The sequence below is a fragment of the Anomaloglossus baeobatrachus genome, chromosome 5 (assembly GCF_048569485.1).
Source record: "Anomaloglossus baeobatrachus isolate aAnoBae1 chromosome 5, aAnoBae1.hap1, whole genome shotgun sequence".
NCBI lineage: Eukaryota > Metazoa > Chordata > Amphibia > Anura > Aromobatidae > Anomaloglossus > Anomaloglossus baeobatrachus.
This window is the reverse complement of record NC_134357.1, coordinates 235,586,840-235,606,804: the sequence shown is the minus strand read 5'-3', so window position 1 is coordinate 235,606,804 and position 19,965 is coordinate 235,586,840. Positions and strand designations below refer to the sequence as shown.

At 43.9% G+C, this 19,965-nt stretch overlaps 1 protein-coding gene across 4 annotated transcripts in view; it reads left to right on the top strand.

Moving 5' to 3' along the window:
- LOC142311095 (uncharacterized) overlaps window positions 1-19,965 on the top strand; it is a 40,522-nt gene that overhangs the window by 8,023 nt on the left and 12,534 nt on the right. For all 4 annotated transcript variants that reach the window (XM_075349188.1, XM_075349186.1, XM_075349187.1 and 1 more), the window contains 2 exons: window positions 6,480-6,601; window positions 6,698-6,880. In XM_075349188.1, coding sequence (XP_075205303.1) covers window positions 6,524-6,601; window positions 6,698-6,880 — 261 coding nt within the window. In that variant the 5' untranslated portion in view covers window positions 6,480-6,523. The remainder of the gene's footprint in view (window positions 1-6,479; window positions 6,602-6,697; window positions 6,881-19,965) is intronic.

Genomic DNA, 19,965 nt, shown 5'->3' with positions numbered 1-19,965 from the left:
CGGCGGTCAGTTAAAAAACGACTGACCGCGACGCAGCGGATGCAACGCAGCATCATCAGTCGCAATCAGTCACTAATAGAAGTCTATGGGGAAAAACAGGATTCCTGCAAAATATTTTGCAGGATACCGAAATTCCTCAAGGCTACGGATTGTGACTGATGCAAAACAACGGAAGTGTGAACCTAGCCTTAGAGAACATACTATTATTCCTTTAGCTATGCATACAATAAGAAGAGCTCCGATCCTTCTCACACATGCATCACCCCATGTAACTTGGAGATGAGATCATGTGAATATTGGGAAAAATGTAGGAATGAGAATAAACTGTCACTCATTATTTTTTATCCATTTCAGTAATGCTAATTTGTACTACGGAGAGTGCAAATATAGTGACGAATGACTGTAGCAATAAGAGGAATTCAGCTATTTTAGTAAAGTTTTATACAACTGCATATATTTGATTGATATCAATTTCTATAAGTCACCCTGCTTTACGCTAATGAACCAGGATTAGTTCAGCAAGGCGTTTACTCACCGAGACAAGTGTAGGTTCAGTAGCTGCCATCAAGCCCCCTGATATGAGTGACAGCCCCCGCACTGCAGGTGTCTTCACAGTTTGCTTTTCTCCAGAAATCTTTCTTCCCTTGTCACAGGTCTGCAGTGGTATTGGGAGAGCTATTACAGGGGAACAAAGGGAACTGTGAAGACACAGACAGCTATAGCCTTAAGCTGGGGTCACACTAAACGACAGCGACAACGACGTCGCTGTTACGTCACCATTTTCTGTGACGTAGCAGCGACCTTGTAAGTCGCTGTTATGATCGCTGCTTAGCTGTCAAACACAGCAGCCGAAGCAGCGATCATAACGTTGCTACATGTGCAGAGAGCAGGGAGCCGCGCACACTGCTTAGCGCTGGCTCCTTGCTCTCCTAGCTACAGTACACATCGGGTTAATTAACCCAATGCGTACTGCAGCTACATGTCACAGTGCAGAGAGCAGGGAGCCGCGCACACTGCTTAGCGCTGGCTCCTTGCTCTCCTAGCTACAGTACACATCGGGTTAATTACCCGATGTGTACTGCAGCTACATGTCACAGTGCAGAGAGCAGGGAGCCGCGCACACTGCTTAGCGCTGGCTCCTTGCTCTCCTAGCTACAGTACACATCGGGTTAATTACCCGATGTGTACTGCAGCTACATGTGCATAGAGCAGGAGCCGGCACTAGCAACAAGAGCGGCGGAGGCTGGTAACGAAGGTAAATATCGGGTAACCAGGGAAAGGTCTTCCCTTGGTTACCCGATGTTTACAGTGGTTACAGCTTTCCGCAGCTGCCAGACGCCGGCTCCTGCTCCCTGCTCGCTTCATTTCGTCGCTCTCTCGCTGTCACACACAGCGATCTGTGCGTCACAGCGGGAGAGCGACGACGAAAAAATGAAGCAGGACATTCAGCAACGAGCAACGACCTCACAGCAGGGGCCAGCTCGTTGCTGGATGTCACACACAGCGACAGCGACGGGACGTCGCTGCAACGTCACAGAAAATGGTGACGTAGCAGCGACGTCGTTGTCGCTGTGTGTGACACCACCTTTACTTTCAGAAAGAGTTGCTAGAAGAACAAGCAGTATTCAGAAAAGGCAGAGGAAAAAGGGATGTAATTACTAACATTAGATGGATGATGGAAAAGGCCAAAGAATATAACAAAGAGCTTTATTTTTGCTTCATCAACTGCAGCAATTCCTTTGACTGTGCTGTTCACCAGAAACTTTAGAATACCATGAAGGATATGGATGTGCCAAACCATCTGATCAGCCTTAGCAGGAGCTTTTACATTGGCCAAGAAGCAACAAAATATGTGACACAGTATGGTTCAAAGTAGAGTGAGGTGTCAGACAAACTTGCATCCTGTCACCATTTCTCTTCAATTTATATGAAGAAGCTATTTTCAGGAAGGCTGGCTTTACCGAAAAAGAAGAAATCAAAATTGCAGAACGAATCATCAACAATCTTAAAAGTGCAGACAATACAACATTGATTGCAGCAAACGTAGATATAAGGGAGGATCGAGATGGAAAGCTCAAACATGGGATTGTTACTCAATACATGAAGACAAACATATTGACTACTGTCAGGTATGACTGGGAGACATTTGAGATGGGCGACGATGAACTTGAAGTTGTAAAGGACTGCAACCTACTCGAATCAATGATCACTCAGCATGCAGCTACACCATCTGAAGTCAATAGGAGAATAGCTCTGGGCAAATCAACAATGAAGTCGCTGGACAAGGTCCCCAAATCGAGGAACATTTCCTTGGTCACAAAGACATGGCTAGTACATAGTCTGGTCTTTGCTGTAGTAACACATGGATGAACAAAGAAATAAGGCAGAAGAAGAATCAACGTCTTTGAAATGTAGTGCTGGAGGATGTTATCAATACCATGGTGGCAAAAAGAACAAACAAAGCAATTTTCGAACAAATCAAGCCAGACATGTCTCTTGAAGCAAGGATAATCAAGCTATGACTTGCCTACTTTAGACACATCATACGAAGAGAGCAATGTATGGAGAAGGACATCATGGCCGGAAAAATAGAAGGCACAAGGTGAAGAGGAAGACCAGCTACCTGATGGCTTGATACTGTCAGGATAACAGCAGAGAAGACCCTGGTGGGCCCATCTAGGCTTGCACAAGATCAATCTCCTTACAGAGCGTTCATCCATTAAGTCGACATGGCTCGAGATTGACCTGAAGGCCATAAAAAAAAAAAATGAAGACACTGGCAGTGCAGGGACTGTTAGTCTTGTCAGGGGTCATGAATGCAGCTTTTGAACCTGGACTAGTCTCAGTGAGTGAAACATTTTACTGGACTAGTTCTATACCGTGTGCAGAATTATTAGGCAAGTTGTATTTTAGAGGATTTTTTTTATTATTGATCAACAACTATGTTCTCAATCAACCCAAAAGACTCATAAATATCAAAGCTTAATATTTTTGGAGTGTTTTTTTTTTTTCAGATTTGGCTATCTTAGGAGTATATCTGTTTTTGCAGGTAACTATTACTATGCAGAATTATTAGGCAACGTAATAAAAACCAAATATATTTCCATCTCACTTGTTTATTTTTACCAGGTAAAGCAATATAACTGCACAAAATTTAGAAATAAACATTTCAGACATGCAAAAACAAAACCCCAAAAAATTAGTGACCAATATAGACACTTTTCTTTATGATGACACTCAGCAGCCTACCATCCATAGATTGTCAGTTGCTTGATCTGTTTACGATCAACATTCCGTGCAGCAGCCACCACAGCCTCCCAGACACTGTTCCGAGAGGTGTACTGTTTTCCCTCCCTGTAGATCTCACATTTTATGAGGGACCATAGGTTCTCTATGGAGTTCAGATCAGGTGAACAAGAGGGCCATGTCATTATTTTTTCATCTTTTAGACCTTTACTGGCCAGCCACGCTGTGGAGTAGTTGGATGCATGTGATGGAGCATTGTGCTGCATGAAAATCATGTTTTTCTTGAACGATACCGACTTCTTCCTGTACCACTGCTTGAAGAAGTTGTCTTCCAGAAACTGCCAGTAGGTCTGGGAGTTGAGCTTCACTCCATCCTCAACCTGAAAAGGTCCCACAAGTTTATCTTTGATGATACCAGCCCATACCAGTACCCCACCTCCACCTTGCTGGCATCTGAGTCGGAGTGGAGCTCTCTGCCCTTTACTGATCCAGCCTCTGTCCCATCCATCTGGCCCATCAAGAGTCACTCTCATTTTCTCAGTCCATAAAACCTTTGAAAAATTAGTCTTAAGATATTTCTTGACATTTTATCTTATGTTTCTTGTTCAAAGGTGGTCATTTTTCAGCCTTCCTTACCTTGGCCATGTCCCTGAGTATGGCACACCTTGTGATTTTTGATACTCCAGTAACGTTGCAGCTCTGAAATATGGCCAGACTGGTGGCAAATTGCATCTTGGCAGCTTCACGCTTGATTTTCTTCAATTCATGGGCAGTTATTTTGTGCCTATTTTGCCCAACACGCTTCTTGCGACCCTGTTGGCTATTTGCCATGAAACGCTTTATTGTTCGGTGATCACGCTTCAACAGTTTGGCAATTTCAAGACTGCTGCATGTGACGGGGTCATCCTTTGCTCTGTTGTACACCCCCGTCACACTGCATGCCTCTGCAAGACATCTCACAATTTAGGACTTTTCAGAGCCCGTCAAATCTCTCTTCTGACCCATTTTGCCAAAGGAAAGGAAGTTGCCTAATAATTAAGCACACGTTATATAGGGTGTTGATGTCATTACACCACAACCCTCCTCATTACAGAGATGCACATCACCTGATTTACTTAATTGTTAGTTGGCTCTCAAGCCTATACAGCTTGGAGTAGGACAACGTGTATAAAAAGTATCATGTGATCAAAATACTCATTTGCCTAATAATTCTGCACACAGTGTAGTTCATTAGCTCACAGCGAGGTGACGTATAGAAGTTGATTTCACTCAAATATATTGTATGCAGTTGTATAAAACAATAAAAACATTACTGGAATACCTGAATAAAGGACTAAAAGAACATGGGCGAAGTTTATAAGTGTTGGGTGGCCAAAAAAGTTCCCTTTTAATATTAAGGACTCAATAAACATTATGTTAGGGGCCTCTATGAGAAACACTCACCCCCACCTCATTAGCAAATTGTACTGGACTTCAACATCAACATGTAAAAATTGCATGTTATTACTGTGAGTTAAAATGTTCATAAAGAAGAATTTAGCAAAAATCATATTGGAGCCTACATTTTTGGCACACCAGCTTTGTGATCTTCAATAGAGAACAATTTTAACTATGGATTTCTCTACAACAGCAAATCGGAGTTCTACAAGAAAGGTAAGGATTTACTCAGCAATAAATCATGTTTACATATAGAGATGAGTGAATCTATGGTTCGGTTTTCAAACCAAACACCAAATTTAAAAATCAAGGTTTGGAGTTTGGCTGCTTTATGTGCGAACACCACTTTCACCAGCAAAGCTGTGCTCAGGTACGCTTGGTGCTCAGCCGTGTGCGAGCCGCTTGCAGTGTTAGAACGGCGCACACTAGGGGTAACAACCGAATGATCGGATGTATTGTACACCAAAAATTTTTTGAAAAAGCCTTCCCATCCTCTGACCCCCCCCCCCCCCTTCCCCCGTAAGTGAACTGCGATCTGCTTATGGCTGGCTGTATGTAGGTGGAGACTCAAACTGCCAATCAATTACTTGATCCGGGGTTCAGGTCAAGCTGGAGCCTGTGGAGCTATGCTCGTTTGCTGGCAGTGAACAGAGCCTCGACGGAACCACTCATCTCTAGTTAGAATCCTAGTTATGACAGGTTCTCTTAAAGGGAACCTGTCATGTCCCTTATGTGTTCTAACCTAGAAGCAGGGTGATGTGTGGCCTAGTAACCCCTTCCTACCCATCCCTGTGCTGTAATAGTGTTTATTATGAATATATAAATAAGTAATAAAACATGTTCCGTATGTAAACGAGCAGGTACTCTATCCCCCTGGGCATCGCATCGTCCTGTGGGCACTTGCATGTTTTCCATGGTATCACGCCCCTGTGGGCGTGATACCATGGATTTACATGAGCGACGCCCCCGTCAGCTCCTTGAGATCCTGCGCACTTACCATTCCCGTAGCCTTCTTATTCGGGTGCTTGCTTCTCAGCTTCAGCCGTACACTGTGCATGCTCAGAAGATTCCTGCGGTTCCGGTCATGTGCAGAGCGCGTCTGAAGCCGGCAAGTAAACAGCCGAGACAGCGCATGACTGGAACCGCAGGAGTCTTCTGAGCATGCACAGTGCGCGTCTAAAGCCGAGAAGCAAGCACCTGTATAAGAAGGCTCGGGGAATGGTAAGCGCTCGCGCGCGTGATCTCAAGGAGCTGACGCGGACATCGCTCATGTAAATCCATGGTATCACGCCCACAGAGGCGTGATACCACGGAAAACATGCAAACGCCCACAGGGCGATGCGACGCCCAGGAGACTAGAGTACCTGCTCATTTACATATGGAACACATAAGTAATAAAACATTTTTATACATTCATAATACACACTATTACAACACAGGGATGGGTAGGAAGGGGTTACTAGGCCACACATCACCCTACTTCTAGGTTAGAACGCTTATGGGACCTGACAGGTTCCCTTTAAACATGTCCCTGTACAGGTATGAGTTCTACTTTGAAGGCCACCAAGTTCATTGATGAATTATTGCCTCAGCTTAGCATGAGGCTTAGGGCTTTCTAACCTTTTTCGACTGTGGCATCACCAAGTCAAAACATGGTGGAACATGCTTCTCATCAGTGGTCGAAGTCAAAACGTAAAAAAAAAAAAATCATACTTTCATTTCACTTTCTGATATTAGAAATAGTCTAAAATGTGTAAATTATATTTGTAAACACTTGTGAATTTGTTCTGCATTAGGTGGTCAGTTTTGGCCCCTGTAATCAACCCCAGCTGGACACGAGATGGACAGAGACAAGAAGGAAACAACTGAGCAGATATTAAGCCTCACCCTTGAGATCCTCTACCTGCTGACCGGTGAGGTGAGAGATTCTGGGAATTATTTTATTTTATTTCTTTTACCAATTTTACAACTGCAGATATATTTTATAATGTCTATTCATGGTTCTTCTGTATAGGACTATATGGTTGTGAAAAAGTTAACTGGGGAGCTTCTGACAACCAGCAGTGGCCGTATTTCAGGGGGACTTCGCAGGATCCAATACCCCATAATGAAGTCCTCACCACTGATAACAAAAAGAAGCAATGAGCAGAAGATTCTAGAACTCACCAACAAAATCATCGAGCTGCTGACTGGAGAGGTAAGCGCTGTTTGACCTTACAGTAGCCAAAATTGGATAGTTATGTGTGAATGTGTACTTGTGGATCTGCAGAGAGCAGGAGAAACCTGTGTTGTTTGTCACCAGTTTACCTTACTCGTCACTGATATCTTAATAATAAGCTCAATTCTAACATGTCATGTATGGATCTGGGATGGCTTCTATTTTTATAGTTTCATCATGTACAGTAAGTTTTCAATATAAGTGGAAATTACCTTTATGAATTAGCCTTTGCATTATATTATGATCTACATATTATACTTACCACCAATTATTATCTGTTTTATCAACGTTTCCTGTGGTGGAACTAGACATTACCCAGAGTTGGATACTTTTTTTGCTATGACATAATTTGCCTTCAGAGTATGTTTAAAATCTCTTTAGTGTTGTCATTATAGTTGTCGCCCGTTGTAGTATTGTCCTCGATTAGACTGATCGCCACAAAAACAGTGGACATCCAGCATGTCCAATTACAAGTCAGTGGGGGCCATTGGCCATGGCTGCTGTTCATTGTTTGGTGGGTGTGCAGAACATGGCTTACATTATCAACTGAAGTCACAATGCAACTCTATATAGAGTGCTAAGCTGGCCATGCACATTAAATAACTCAACCTACAGCCATTAATGTCTAGACCGCCAGCAACAAAAGGGAGTACATCCCACCCTAAAGGTACCGTCACACTAAGCAACTTACCAGCGATCCCAACAACGATAGGGATCGCTGGTAAGTTGCTAGGAGGTTGCTGGTGAGATGTCACACTGCGACGCTCCAGCGATCCCACCAGCAACCTGACCTGGCAGGGATCGCTGGAGCGTGGCTACACGAGTTGCTGGTGAGCTCACCAGCAACCAGTGACAAGCCCCCAGCGCCGCGTGGAAGATGCTGCGCTTGGTAACTAAGGTAAATATCGGGTAACCAACCCGATATTTACCTTGGTTACCAGCGCACGGAGCTACACGTGCAGAGAGTAGGGAGCAGCGCACACTGAGCGCTGGCTCCCTGCTCTCCTAGCTACAGCACACATCGGGTTAATTACCCGATGTGTGCTGCAGCTAAATGTGCACAGATAAAGGCCCAAGGACTGATCAAGTTTTTCAGGGCATCCAAGAGAAACACCGCCTCCTTTTTCCAGTGGGCTAAGATGTCCTGATGTCTTCTCCAACACTGACGGCTCTGGTTATGGTGAGTGCACTACAGCCACATCTTTCTAGAGGAGGGTTGCATCTTTCGCTAAACACTGTATCATATCTTATATCTCCATCTATACACGGAGCCTTCACGCTATGAATAAATGTTAACTCCTCGTGGCGATTGCAAGGTTTCAGTGTCTCTCAGCTGAGCTCCTGCGGCGGCCGCTGCACACACTGGGATGGCGTCCTCCGCTCCGAATACCGGAGGTTTCCTCATCCGACCGAGGCCTCCCTTCTGGTGTCTCCGCTACACGGCCAGCAAGCAGCAGTATACGGGCGGAGGACGCCATCCCAGTGTGTGCAGCGGCCGCCGCAGGAGCTCAGCTGAGAGACACTGAAACCTTGCAATCGCCACGAGGAGTTAACATTTATTCATAGCGTTCAACTACTGAAATTAAAGTTCTGGTGGAAGTTTGCAGCCGGTGTCCCAGTTGCCATATGCTTTATGTGGAGTAGACGACACGGACACGCGGATTACAGGGAAGACCGCCATAGCGTGAAGGCTCCGTGTATAGATGGAGATATAAGATATGAAACAGTGTTTAGCGAAAGATGCAACCCTCCTCTAGAAAGATGTGGCTGTAGTGCACTCACCATGACCAGAGCCGTCAGTGTTGGAGAAGACATCAGGACATCTTAGCCCACTGGAAAAAGGAGGCGGTGTTTCTCTTGGATGCCCTGAAAAACTTGATCAGTCCTTGGGCCTTTATTGTTGCTGTAGCCTATCTGCAGACAGAAAGTTGCTCTCTAATAAATGTGCACAGAGCAGGGAGCAGCGCACAATGCTTAGCGCTGGCTCCTTGCTCTCCTAGCTACAGCACACATCGGGTTAATTACCCGATGTGTGCTGCAGCTAAATGTGCACAGAGCAGGGAGCAGCGCACAATGCTTAGCGCTGGCTCCTTGCTCTCCTAGCTACAGCACACATCGGGTTAATTACCCGATGTGTGCTGCAGCTAAATGTGCACAGAGCAGGGAGCAGCGCACAATGCTTAGCGCTGCTCCTTACTCTCCTAGCTACAGCACACATCGGGTTAATTAACCCGATGTGTCCTGCAGCTACATGTGCACAGAGCAGGAGCCGGCACTGACAGTGAGAGCGGCGGAGGCTGGTAACAAAGGTAAATATCGGGTAACCAAGGACAGGGCTTCTTGGTTCCCCGATGTTTACATTGGTTACCAGCCTCCGCAGAAGCCGGCTCCTGCTGCCTGCACATTTAGTTGTTGCTGTCTCGCTGTCACACACAGCGATCTGTGCTTCACAGCGGGACAGCAACAACTAAAAAATGGCCCAGGACATTCAGCAACAACCAACGACCTCACAGCAGGGGCCAGGTTGTTGCTGGATGTCACACACAGCAACATCGCTAGCAACTTCACAAAAGTTGTTCGTTACCAGCGATGTTGCTAGCGATGTTGCTTAGTGTGACGGGGCCTTAAGTGTGCCCAATTAGCCATTTTCCCTCCCCGGTGTCATGTGACTCAGTGTTACAAGGTCTCAGGTGTGAATGGGGAGCAGATATGTTATATTTGGTGTTATCAGTATTACACTCTCATACTGGTCACTGGAAGTTCAACACGGCAACCCATGGCTAAGGTGTCTCTAAAGGCCCCGTCACACACAATGAGATCGCTAACGAGATCGCTGCTGCGGCACCGTTTCCGTGACGCAGCAGCGATCTCGTTATGTGTGACACCTACCAGCGATCAGGGCCCTGCTGTGAGATTGCTAGTCGTTGTTGAATGGTCAGGACCATTTTCTTCAAAGGCGATGTCCTGCTGGGCAGGACGCATCGCTGTGTTTGACGCCTACCAACGACCTCCTGACATGGTGCCAACGCCCGCCGAGATTGTTATACAGGTCGCTGATCGTTACTGCGTCGTTGGTAAGATCTGACTGTGTGACATCTCACTACATCTCACTAGCGACCTCCCAGCGACTTACCAGCGATCCTTATCAGGTCACATCAGTTTCGGGATCGCTGGTAAGTCGTTAAATGTGATGGGGGCTTTAGGATCTGAAAAAAGAATTGTTGCTCTACATAACGATAGCCTAGGCTAGAGGAGGACTGCCAGCACCCGGAATCTGAGCTGCAGACCATACAGCGGTTTAACAAGAAAGGTTACATTCAAAACAGGCCTCGCTATGGTCGACAAAAAGAGTTGAGTGCACATACTCAGTGTCATATCTAAAGGTTTTCTTTCCAGAATAGAGTATGCGTGCTTCCAGCATTGCTGCAGAGGTTAAACAGGTGGAGAGGGGGTCAGCCTGTCAGTGCTCAGACTATACGCCACACATTGCATCAAATTGGTCTGCATGGCTGTCATCCCAGAATGAAGCCTATTTGAAAGATGATGCATAAGAAAGCTTGCAAACACTTTGCTGAAGACAAACAGACTAAGGACATGGATTACTGAAACCTTGTCTGGTGTTCTAATGAGACGAAGATAAACTTATTTGATTCAGATAGTGTCAAGCGTGCATGGCAGCAACCAGTTGAGGAGGAGAAAGAAAAGTTTGTCCTGCCTGTTGTCAGGCGGGTCATGTTTTGGTACTACTGGCTGTGGGGTTCAACAGTTCATTGATGGAGCCATGAATGCCAGCATGTACTGTGACATACTGAAGCAAAGCATGATTCCCTCCCCCTTCAAAAACTTGGCCACAGGGCAGTATTCCAACATGATAATGAACCCAAACATACCTCCAAGATGAGCACTGCCTTGCTAAAGAAACTGAGGGTAAAGGTGCTGGACTGGCTAAACATGTCTCCAGACCTAAACCCTACTGAGCATCTGTGGGGCATCCTCCAACAATGTGGAGGAGCACAAGGTCTCTAACATCCACCAGCTCTGTGATGTCGTTATCGAGGAAGGCAGAGGATTCCAGTGCCTTCTGCGGAGCTCTAGTGCAGTGTTGAATCATCATCTGTGCAGGTGATTGAATTATCACCTGTGCAATACTAAGGGAATCCTGAAAAAAAACCCACTGATGGTGGCTCTCGAGAACTGGAGTTGGAGGCGACTGCTCTAGTGAATGAACTCCATGCCCATAAGAGTTAGGCAGCGTTTAAAAATAATGGTGGCCACACAAAATCTTCAAGGTTTGGGCACAATTTGGCATTTTTACCTTTGGGGTGTACTCCCTTTTGTTGCCAGTGGTTTAGACGTTAACCTCTTCACCACCTTGCAATTTTCTGTTTTTGTGCTTTTGTTTTTTTCTCCTCTTCTAAGAACTAAACTTTTTTATTCTTTTGTCAATATGAGGCTTTGCTTTTTGTGGAACAGCTTGTACTTTTGAATGACACTATTCATTTTACCATACTACATACTAAGGACCAGGGGGCACTCACTGCGAGTGGATGAAAAGCGATTCTGACACCTAAATAGGAAAGGGTTCTTTACAGTTAGAGCGGTCAGACTGTGGAATGCCCTACCACAAGAGGTAGTAATGGCAGATACTATAACAGCTTTTAAAAAAGGGCTGGATGATTTCCTCAGTACACAAAACATTGTTGGTTATAAATGACTTAGTGACTAAATGTAGAACTGGTGGAGGAAGGTTGAACTAGATGGACCTAGGTCTTTTTTCAACCTAAGTAACTATGTAACTATGTAACTATATAGTGTTCTGGAAAACGGGAAAAACATTCCCAGTGCGATGAAATTGCAAAAAAGTGCAATTCCACAATTTTTTTTGTTTGTTTACCATGTTCACTATATGGTCAAATTGACCTGGAAGCAGGGTGGATAAAAATCAATGTTTTTTGTTTGTTTTTTTTTAAAAAAAATCGGATTTTTTTTATTTAAATCGGATTTTTTTCAATAAACTGCTTTTTGAGGAAAATATTTTACCATCCAAAGGTTCTTCCATCATGAGATAAAGCTGAGTTGTTTAACTAAGTAGAATAAAGGCTGTATATGTGTAACATTCACAATGCCATGCTCTTCCAGAGGTTTCTGTAGGATTAATGGGCAGTTTCTCTCCTATATTATCACAGACGCTCGCTTTCCTTACGCAGTTCTCAAAACTGAATTTGACTCCGCAGAGGTCCCAGCCTCTTCTTCACGGCAAAAATATTACAACATGAACAGAGTTGAGAAAAAGACCTTAATCCTATTGTTCTACAAACCTATGAATACAGAATCAAACCCTTCAGTGCCAAGTCCAAGAAGTTAGACAATATGTTTCTGATTGTTTGGAGTGGAATAGATCTGCACAACACAAGAAGAATGTGAATCTAAGTGTGAGGAGGAGGAAGGGCAAGTAGACAAGAAAATGAAAGTGAAACTTTGAGCACAATACTGCAGCATAGCCACAGACAGACAAGTCTGGATCTGTTTGTGTGTACGATCTGAGGTTTATTACGTTCTTTCCTTATAATGGCAGCAGGCCGTAAAAGAGACCCAGTTTGGGAATATTTTAATGAAGCTCCTTCGCCTATCGGTAAGGCAGGCATGCGTGCAAAATGCAAACGATGCAACAAAGAGATGCAAGGCCTGGTGGCGCGAATGAGGTAACATCATGAGAAGTGCGGTGATGAAGATGACCAAAGAAACACTTCTGAACAGGCAGGATCTTCAGGTTGGTAAATATTTTTATTCAATCCTATTTCTAAAGACTGAACTGTCATGTGTGAGAAAAATTATATTTCTTATTATTACTGCATGTTACTGTCATTTGGTACAGTTATGAAGAAAAACAAATATTCCTTTTGGGGCAAGGGCAGTGATGTGTTGTGTACAATAAGCAGAAATTGTATAATAAACAATAAAATAACAGCATTGACTTTTTTTGTTTAGGGGAATTCATGGATTCTGGAAACTATCCACCTCCAAGATCACCATCATCCTGTTCTACAGTTTCAGAGTTATCCATCCAGGATAGTGCTTCATTAGCAGCAGCATCATCATTAGACACCCACAGCCACATATCACCATCACCCAAAAGGAAGAAAAAACCTTTACCTCCTGGAACCACCATAGATAGGTTTGTGATAAGAACTAGCAGATTAGAAAAAGAGTTGATTGATGAAAAAATTGCCCAGTTTATTTATGCAACGAACTCTTCTTTCCGTCTGACTGAGAACCCACATTTCATTAATATGGTTCAGTCACTGAGAGCAGGATACAGTCCACCCAGCAGAGCTGATGTTGCAGGGAAACTGCTGGATCAAGTGTATGACAGAGAAATGGAGCAATGTGCAACAGCTCTGGAGGGTAAAATTGTTAACCTAAGTATTGATGGGTGGAGTAATGTCCACAATGATCCTATTGTATGTGCTTGTATAACAACAGAAGAAGGTAAAGTCTTCCTTGCACAAACAACTGATACGTCAGGAAATGCACACACAGCAGAATACTTACAAGAAGTGGCAGTAAAAGCTATAACGACATGTGAACAAAAATTCAAATGTCTAGTACGCAGTTTGGTCACTGACAATGCTGCAAACGTATCCAAGATGAGAAGAGATTTAGAAGAGCAGGGAGGGAATACAAAGCTGCTAATAACATATGGTTGCAGTGCTCATCTGCTGCACCTCTTAGACAAAGACTTAAGTGTTCCAGAAATAAAGGCTAATGTTGTTGAAATTGCTAAATACTTCCGTAATAATCATTTTGCTGCAGCAGCTCTGAAAAGGATGGGCGGAACCAAGCTAACGCTCCCACAAGATGTTAGATGGAACTCTGTGGTGGACTGTTTTGAGCAGTATATCAAAAACTGGCCTATTCTGATGACACTTTGTGAAGAAAATCGAGATAAAATAGATGGCACTGTCACGGCCAAAATCCTCAACATTGAGCTTAAGAGAAATGTTGAACATATGCTGAGCTTCCTGAAACCCATCTCTCAAGCTTTAAACAAAATACAGAAAAATAGCTGTTTTATTGCGGATGCTGTTGAAATTTGGAAGGAACTGAGTGAACACTTAAAAACAAAACTACACATGGACAGAATTAAATTACAAGCAGTAAACAAACGAATGGGACAAGCACTGACTCCAGCTAATTTTTTGGCAAATATTGTCAATATCCAATATCAGGGTCAAAACCTAAGTGCTGAGGAAGAGGAGTTAGCTATGACATGGGTATCCAGCAATCATCCATCTTTAATGCCAACTATAATAAACTTCAGAGCTAAGGGGGAACCATTCAAGAAATATGTGTTTGCTGAAGATATTTTAAGGAAGGTCACACCAGTAAACTGGTGGAAGTCACTTAAGCGCTTGGATTTAGAGACTGTTCAAGTAATGATTTCACTTTTAACAGCAGTAGCTTCTTCTGCAGGCGTTGAAAGAATATTCTCTTCCTTTGGACTCATTCATTTTAAATTGAGAAATCGGTTGGGACCCAATGAAGCAGGAAAGCTTGTTTTTCTTTTCCAGATTATGAATAGGAACAAAGAAGAAGATGATGATGAAGATGACGACAAGTGAGCTACAGAGGACAGCAGGGACAGTAGTATTTAAGTTTTTCATGTGTCGGCTGGGCTGACAGTCTAAGTTTCTTAAAATATATATATATTTTGTTTAGCCAAATTAGTTAACAAACATGGATGTTTGTTTAAGCAAATAACTTATGCTGTAATGTTGTTGTTGTTTCAGTTGAATAAATCTATTTAAATTGTTATTAAGGTCAGGATTATTTTTCTCCTTCCTAAGTACAACAGAACAGTGGTGTCCAAATATGAATGATTAACCCATTAAACTGGGGAGAAAAAAGTAATATTAAAAGTGATTCTAAAAATCTTCATCTACTTGCATGTTAAAGTAGCAAGAACTAGTTTAGGTAGAAACTTTGATTTAAATCACTGATTTAAATCAAGCCTTACTGACTAGTGATTTAAATCGTGATTTAAATCAGTTAGATTTAAATCAAATCCACCCTGCCTGGAAGTATGATTCTCCAAGTCAGTACGAGAATGTAGATACCAAAAATGAATCATTTTTCTCCACATAAGTGGTAAAAAAAATTCTGACGTTTGTCTCCCCCAAAAAATTTACTTTTGCACCATTTTCCAAGAAATTTAACATTTTTATGTCTCAAGATCTTGTGCTAAGTGATGGCTTTTTTTTTTTTTGTGCCCTGAACTGACGTTTTTAATGATACTACTTTTGGGTAGATACCGTATATTGTTTCGATTACCTCTTATGGCATTTTATTGCAATGTTGCAGCAACCAAAAAAAAATATTTTTTTTTTTTCATTATGCTTTTTACCGATCGGATTAATTTATTTTATATTTTGATCGGATATTTGTGAATGCAGCAACATCAATTATGTGTATTTTTTAATGTTTTATTTTCATTGGGACAAAAGAGGGTGATTTGAACGTTTGTGCTTTTTTCTTTTATTTTTTTCCGATTTGTAAAAATGTATTTTTTTTTTTTTACTTTTTAATGTACCGTATTTTTTGTTTTATAAGATGCATCCCAAATTGAGAGAGAAAAAATAAAAAATGAGGTCCGTCTGATACTTCGGTGTTGTCTTACCGAATGGGGGCAGCAGTGGTGGTAAAGCGGGTCACAGGATGCAGAGGTTGTGCTGGCAGCAGCAGCGGGTCCGCGGCGGCTGTCAGTGGCGGCAACAGTCAGTGGCGGCGGTCAGCGGCGGGTCAGTAGTGGAGCAGGCCGGTGCGGAGACTGTCCCAGTGTCCGCGGTCCCGGTTCAAATGATGGCGCCTGGAGCGGCGCATGCGCAGATGGAGCTCTAATCCAAGGGCTCCATCTGCGCACGCACTGACTCTTGGAGTGGCGCGTGCGCAGATGGAGCTCTCATCCAAGAGCTCCATCTGCGCACGTGCTGACTCCCGGCGCCATCATTTGAACTGGGACACTCACCGCACAGCCACCGCAGTCCGCACAGCCACCTGCCCGCATGCACAGAGTGGCAGCCAGCAGGCCACCCGCACAGAGAGGCAGCCGGCCTCCAGGAAAGAGAGGAAATCGGCACCGACAGCCACCCGCACGCAGCCACAGGCACCCGGCTGCCCGAACGCACCACGTCACCGCACAGACAGCCCCCCCTCACTCCCCCGGTAAGCTATATTCGGATTTTAAGACGCACCCCTCATTTTCCTCAAAAGGTATATGCGTTATTCCCATTAACAAATTTTATTAAGATATAGAAAAACACACCAGCAGTGTAAAGGTATTTTAACCATCAAGTCACAATAAACCATGATACAATACAATATCAATTGAAATATAGACATTAAATGTTTAAAAGAGAGAGGTTACACATATAGGGGATCAAATCGAGGCTCAGGACTTAACTTTGAGACCATGTTAAGGTTCATTCAGGCAGCGCCACACAATAAAAAGATGTAGAAGGTTTGCTGTCCATGAAAGTCCAGATCAATGTATACCGATGCTCTCCAAGTGTCCCCTTAGTTCTTATATTAACAGAGATAAGACATCAAATTCTTCAATTTAGCAGAAGTGAGCCATCAATTTCATGGTAGATTTACAACAGTCTCCACCTCGACGCGTTTCCCCACATACTATACATGTGGTTCATCAGGAGGCTATAAGACAGACAAACTCTATCAGCAACAAGTTGTAATAGTATTAACCATAGATTGCACATTCATAAGCTACACCACAAAAAGGCATGTAAGATAAAGAGACAATATCAAAGATACAAGAGTACTTGCCCAGGGAGATGAGGTATTAGATATGCAGATCCATGGCGCCCATCAAACAGGATCCACGGCCGATCAGACAACGCTAGAGAGATAGTACTGCCATAGTCCAGAGAGGCGTCATGGAGCTGCATACCACCATGAGGTTTAAATAGCCTGTAATCCCATCATCAGCTGTAAGCGGTCAGGGCAATCATGCAGACGCCGGCACCGCCATGTATGCGCATGCCTAATGCATTGCGCACACCTGGGAAAACCCAAGATGCCGATATAATTAGAACGCCGCCGTCCATGTCCCCATTGCGCCTACCCAGAGCCTCCCAAGCAGTGCGGACGGAGGCCCTCAGGTGCCACAGTCAAATGGAAATAAACAAAAGCACAGCGCATGCGTAAGGGTCCTGAGTATTATGGCGTCTGCATGGAAAAACGCCGCCGTCCATATCCCCATTGCGCCTGCCCAGACCACAGGCAGCGCGCACGTGCGGACGGAGGCCCTGAGGTGCCATAATCAGGTGGAGATAAACAAGAGCACAGCGCATGCGTAGGGGTCTTAAGTAATACGGCGTCCGCATGAAGGTCACAAGATGATACAGAACACCGTGTGCCCGCGCATGCGCAATAACGTAAAAGGAGCACTTAGTGCTTTACTTTAAGTCTAACACTAATATAAAGCACCCACTGCAATATATATTAGTTAAAAAAAGGGTACTTTAAGGATAAGGCCATGTTATATGGAGTTCCCATTCATAGGAATGTATAAATATGATATAATTTAGTTTAGCAGATGTAAATAGATTATAGACGCCATAATAGACATGACCCCCACTTGTAGGCACATAGATAATATAGGTATCATACGATATACAATAACAGGCAGATATATCATTATATATTATTACATAAACCCTGCCAGAGATATAACAGGGATACCATCCTTCTAGATAGATATACCCTCCATGTATACATTATAAGGGTACATCCATAACGAGTCTCCCAGGGCAAGGACAAGAATATATAGATATTAACCATCAATATGGTCCATTCCTAAAAAAAGGAAAAGTCTTGCAAAGTAGAGCAAAATGGAATTGATTTAACAATTTGGGTTCCGCTCAAAGCTAGGTGGGAAGAAAACAGCTAAAGGAGAGCTGTTCATTCAGCCCTCCTGGGGTCAAAGATCCCATTTTGAATATCCAAGCTGATTCCTTCTGCAGTAATACCCTATCAAAGTCTCCTCCCCTAGGGCTGGGTTTCACCACCTCCAGAATGGAAAAGCGAATTTGAGCCGTATCTCCCCCATGGATCATATTAATATGGCGAGAGATTGATGTATCTCGTCCATTCCTAATATCCGAAAGATGTTCGCCCACCCGCCTCCGGAGTTCTCTCAGGGTCTTACCTATATAGTCCATAGGGCAAGTACAGGTGGCCCTATAGACAACTCCGGAGGTTTTACAGTTACCAAAATCACGTAGGGAGAAGATTTTCCCCGTGGCTGCACTAGTCACCCTTTTGCATTGTTCCATGGATCCACAATATTTACAGTTTCCACAGCGGAACATCCCACAGATACGTCTATCTAGCCATGTTCCCTGTGGTCTAGGTCCCTGGTACATGCTATGCACCAATTTATCGCCTATGGTACGACCCCATCTGTAAGTAATGCTAGGGGATTTATTAATATACTTTACCAAATCGGGGTCAGCCCTCAGGATCTTCCAGTGCTTTTTTATCACTGAAAAAACTCTTTCAGATTGTGCATCGTACGTGCCAATGATACGTGTGATATTGCAATCATTTTCACGCATCCGAGGAACCATAAGACTGTGTCTATTGGTATTTTTTGCAAGGGCATAAGAGTGCTGAATAATCTTTTTGGGATAGCCACGGTCTAAAAATCGACCAAAAAGGTCCGAGGCCTGTGTCTTGAAATCTTCTTCTCTTGAGCAGTTTCTGCGTATCCGCAGAAACTGCCCTTTAGGAATACCCCTCTTTAGGGGAAAGGGATGATGGCTGTCCCACTTCAATAGGGAGTTGGTCACTGTGGGTTTGCGATGGGTAAATGTATGGATCTTACCCCCCTCATCCTTTTGTATAACCAAATCTAAAAAAGTGATGGAATTACGATCACAGGTATGGGTGAATCTCAGGCCTAGGGAGTTGTTATTGAGGCCCTTGACAAATTGTTCAAAATCAAAAATAGACCCTGTCCAAAGGATGAGGATGTCATCAATGTATCGGACCCATAGTCCGATACATTGATGAGATTCCCCATCCCCCCCCCCCAAAAAACTACTGTTTCTTCCCACCAGCCCAGGTACAGATTGGCGTAACTGGGGGCACAAGGGCTCCCCATTGCTGTACCCCTGAGCTGGTGGAAGTACTTAGTATTAAATAAAAAATAATTGTGGTACAGGGTAAAGGACAGGAGTTCTGCAGCCGGCCTCCAGGAAAGAGAGGAAATCTGCACCGACAGCCACCCGCACGCAGCCACAGGCACCCGCTGCCCGAACGCACCACGTCACCGCACAGACAGCCCCCCCCCTCAACCCCCCGGTAAACTATATTCGGATTTTAAGACGCACCCCTCATTTTCCTCCCAAATTTTTGGAAGGAAAAGTGCGTCTTATAATCCGAAATATACGGTATTTACTAGTCCCTTTAGAGGAGTTGAAGCTGCAATCGTCTGATCTCTTGTGCTGTACAGAGCGTCCTGTGCAGCAAAAATCACGATCTAAACTGAATGCAGCTCGCAGCCAGGGTTCACAGGAAGAGCATCATGACAGACACCGTGGTCATCAGCTGACCCTTGACTGTCATGGCAACCCATCGGCGCCCCGCAATGACGTCATGGGAGCACCAATGGAAGGAGAGAATGACGCGTTTCCTGCCAGCGCATGTTAAATGTCACTGTCCGAGATTAGCAGCTGGATTTAAGTGGTTAACATACACGGGCAGATTTGTGATCCACCCGCAGCTGTTAGAGGTAGAGATCAGCCATCATGTGCAGCCAAATATGCAAGCTACGTCCAAGGTTGTGAAGGGGTTAATGAATGTGTTCAGTTATTTAGAGGACACACCAAAATTACACTGTATACAAGCTGTACACTGACTACTTTACATTGTATCAGTGTCAGGTCTTCAGTGCTGTCCCATGAAAAGATCTAATAAAATATTTACAAAACTGTAAGGGTGTACTCACTTTTGTGATAAATACTGTATATTCTTTATGTGTCGGT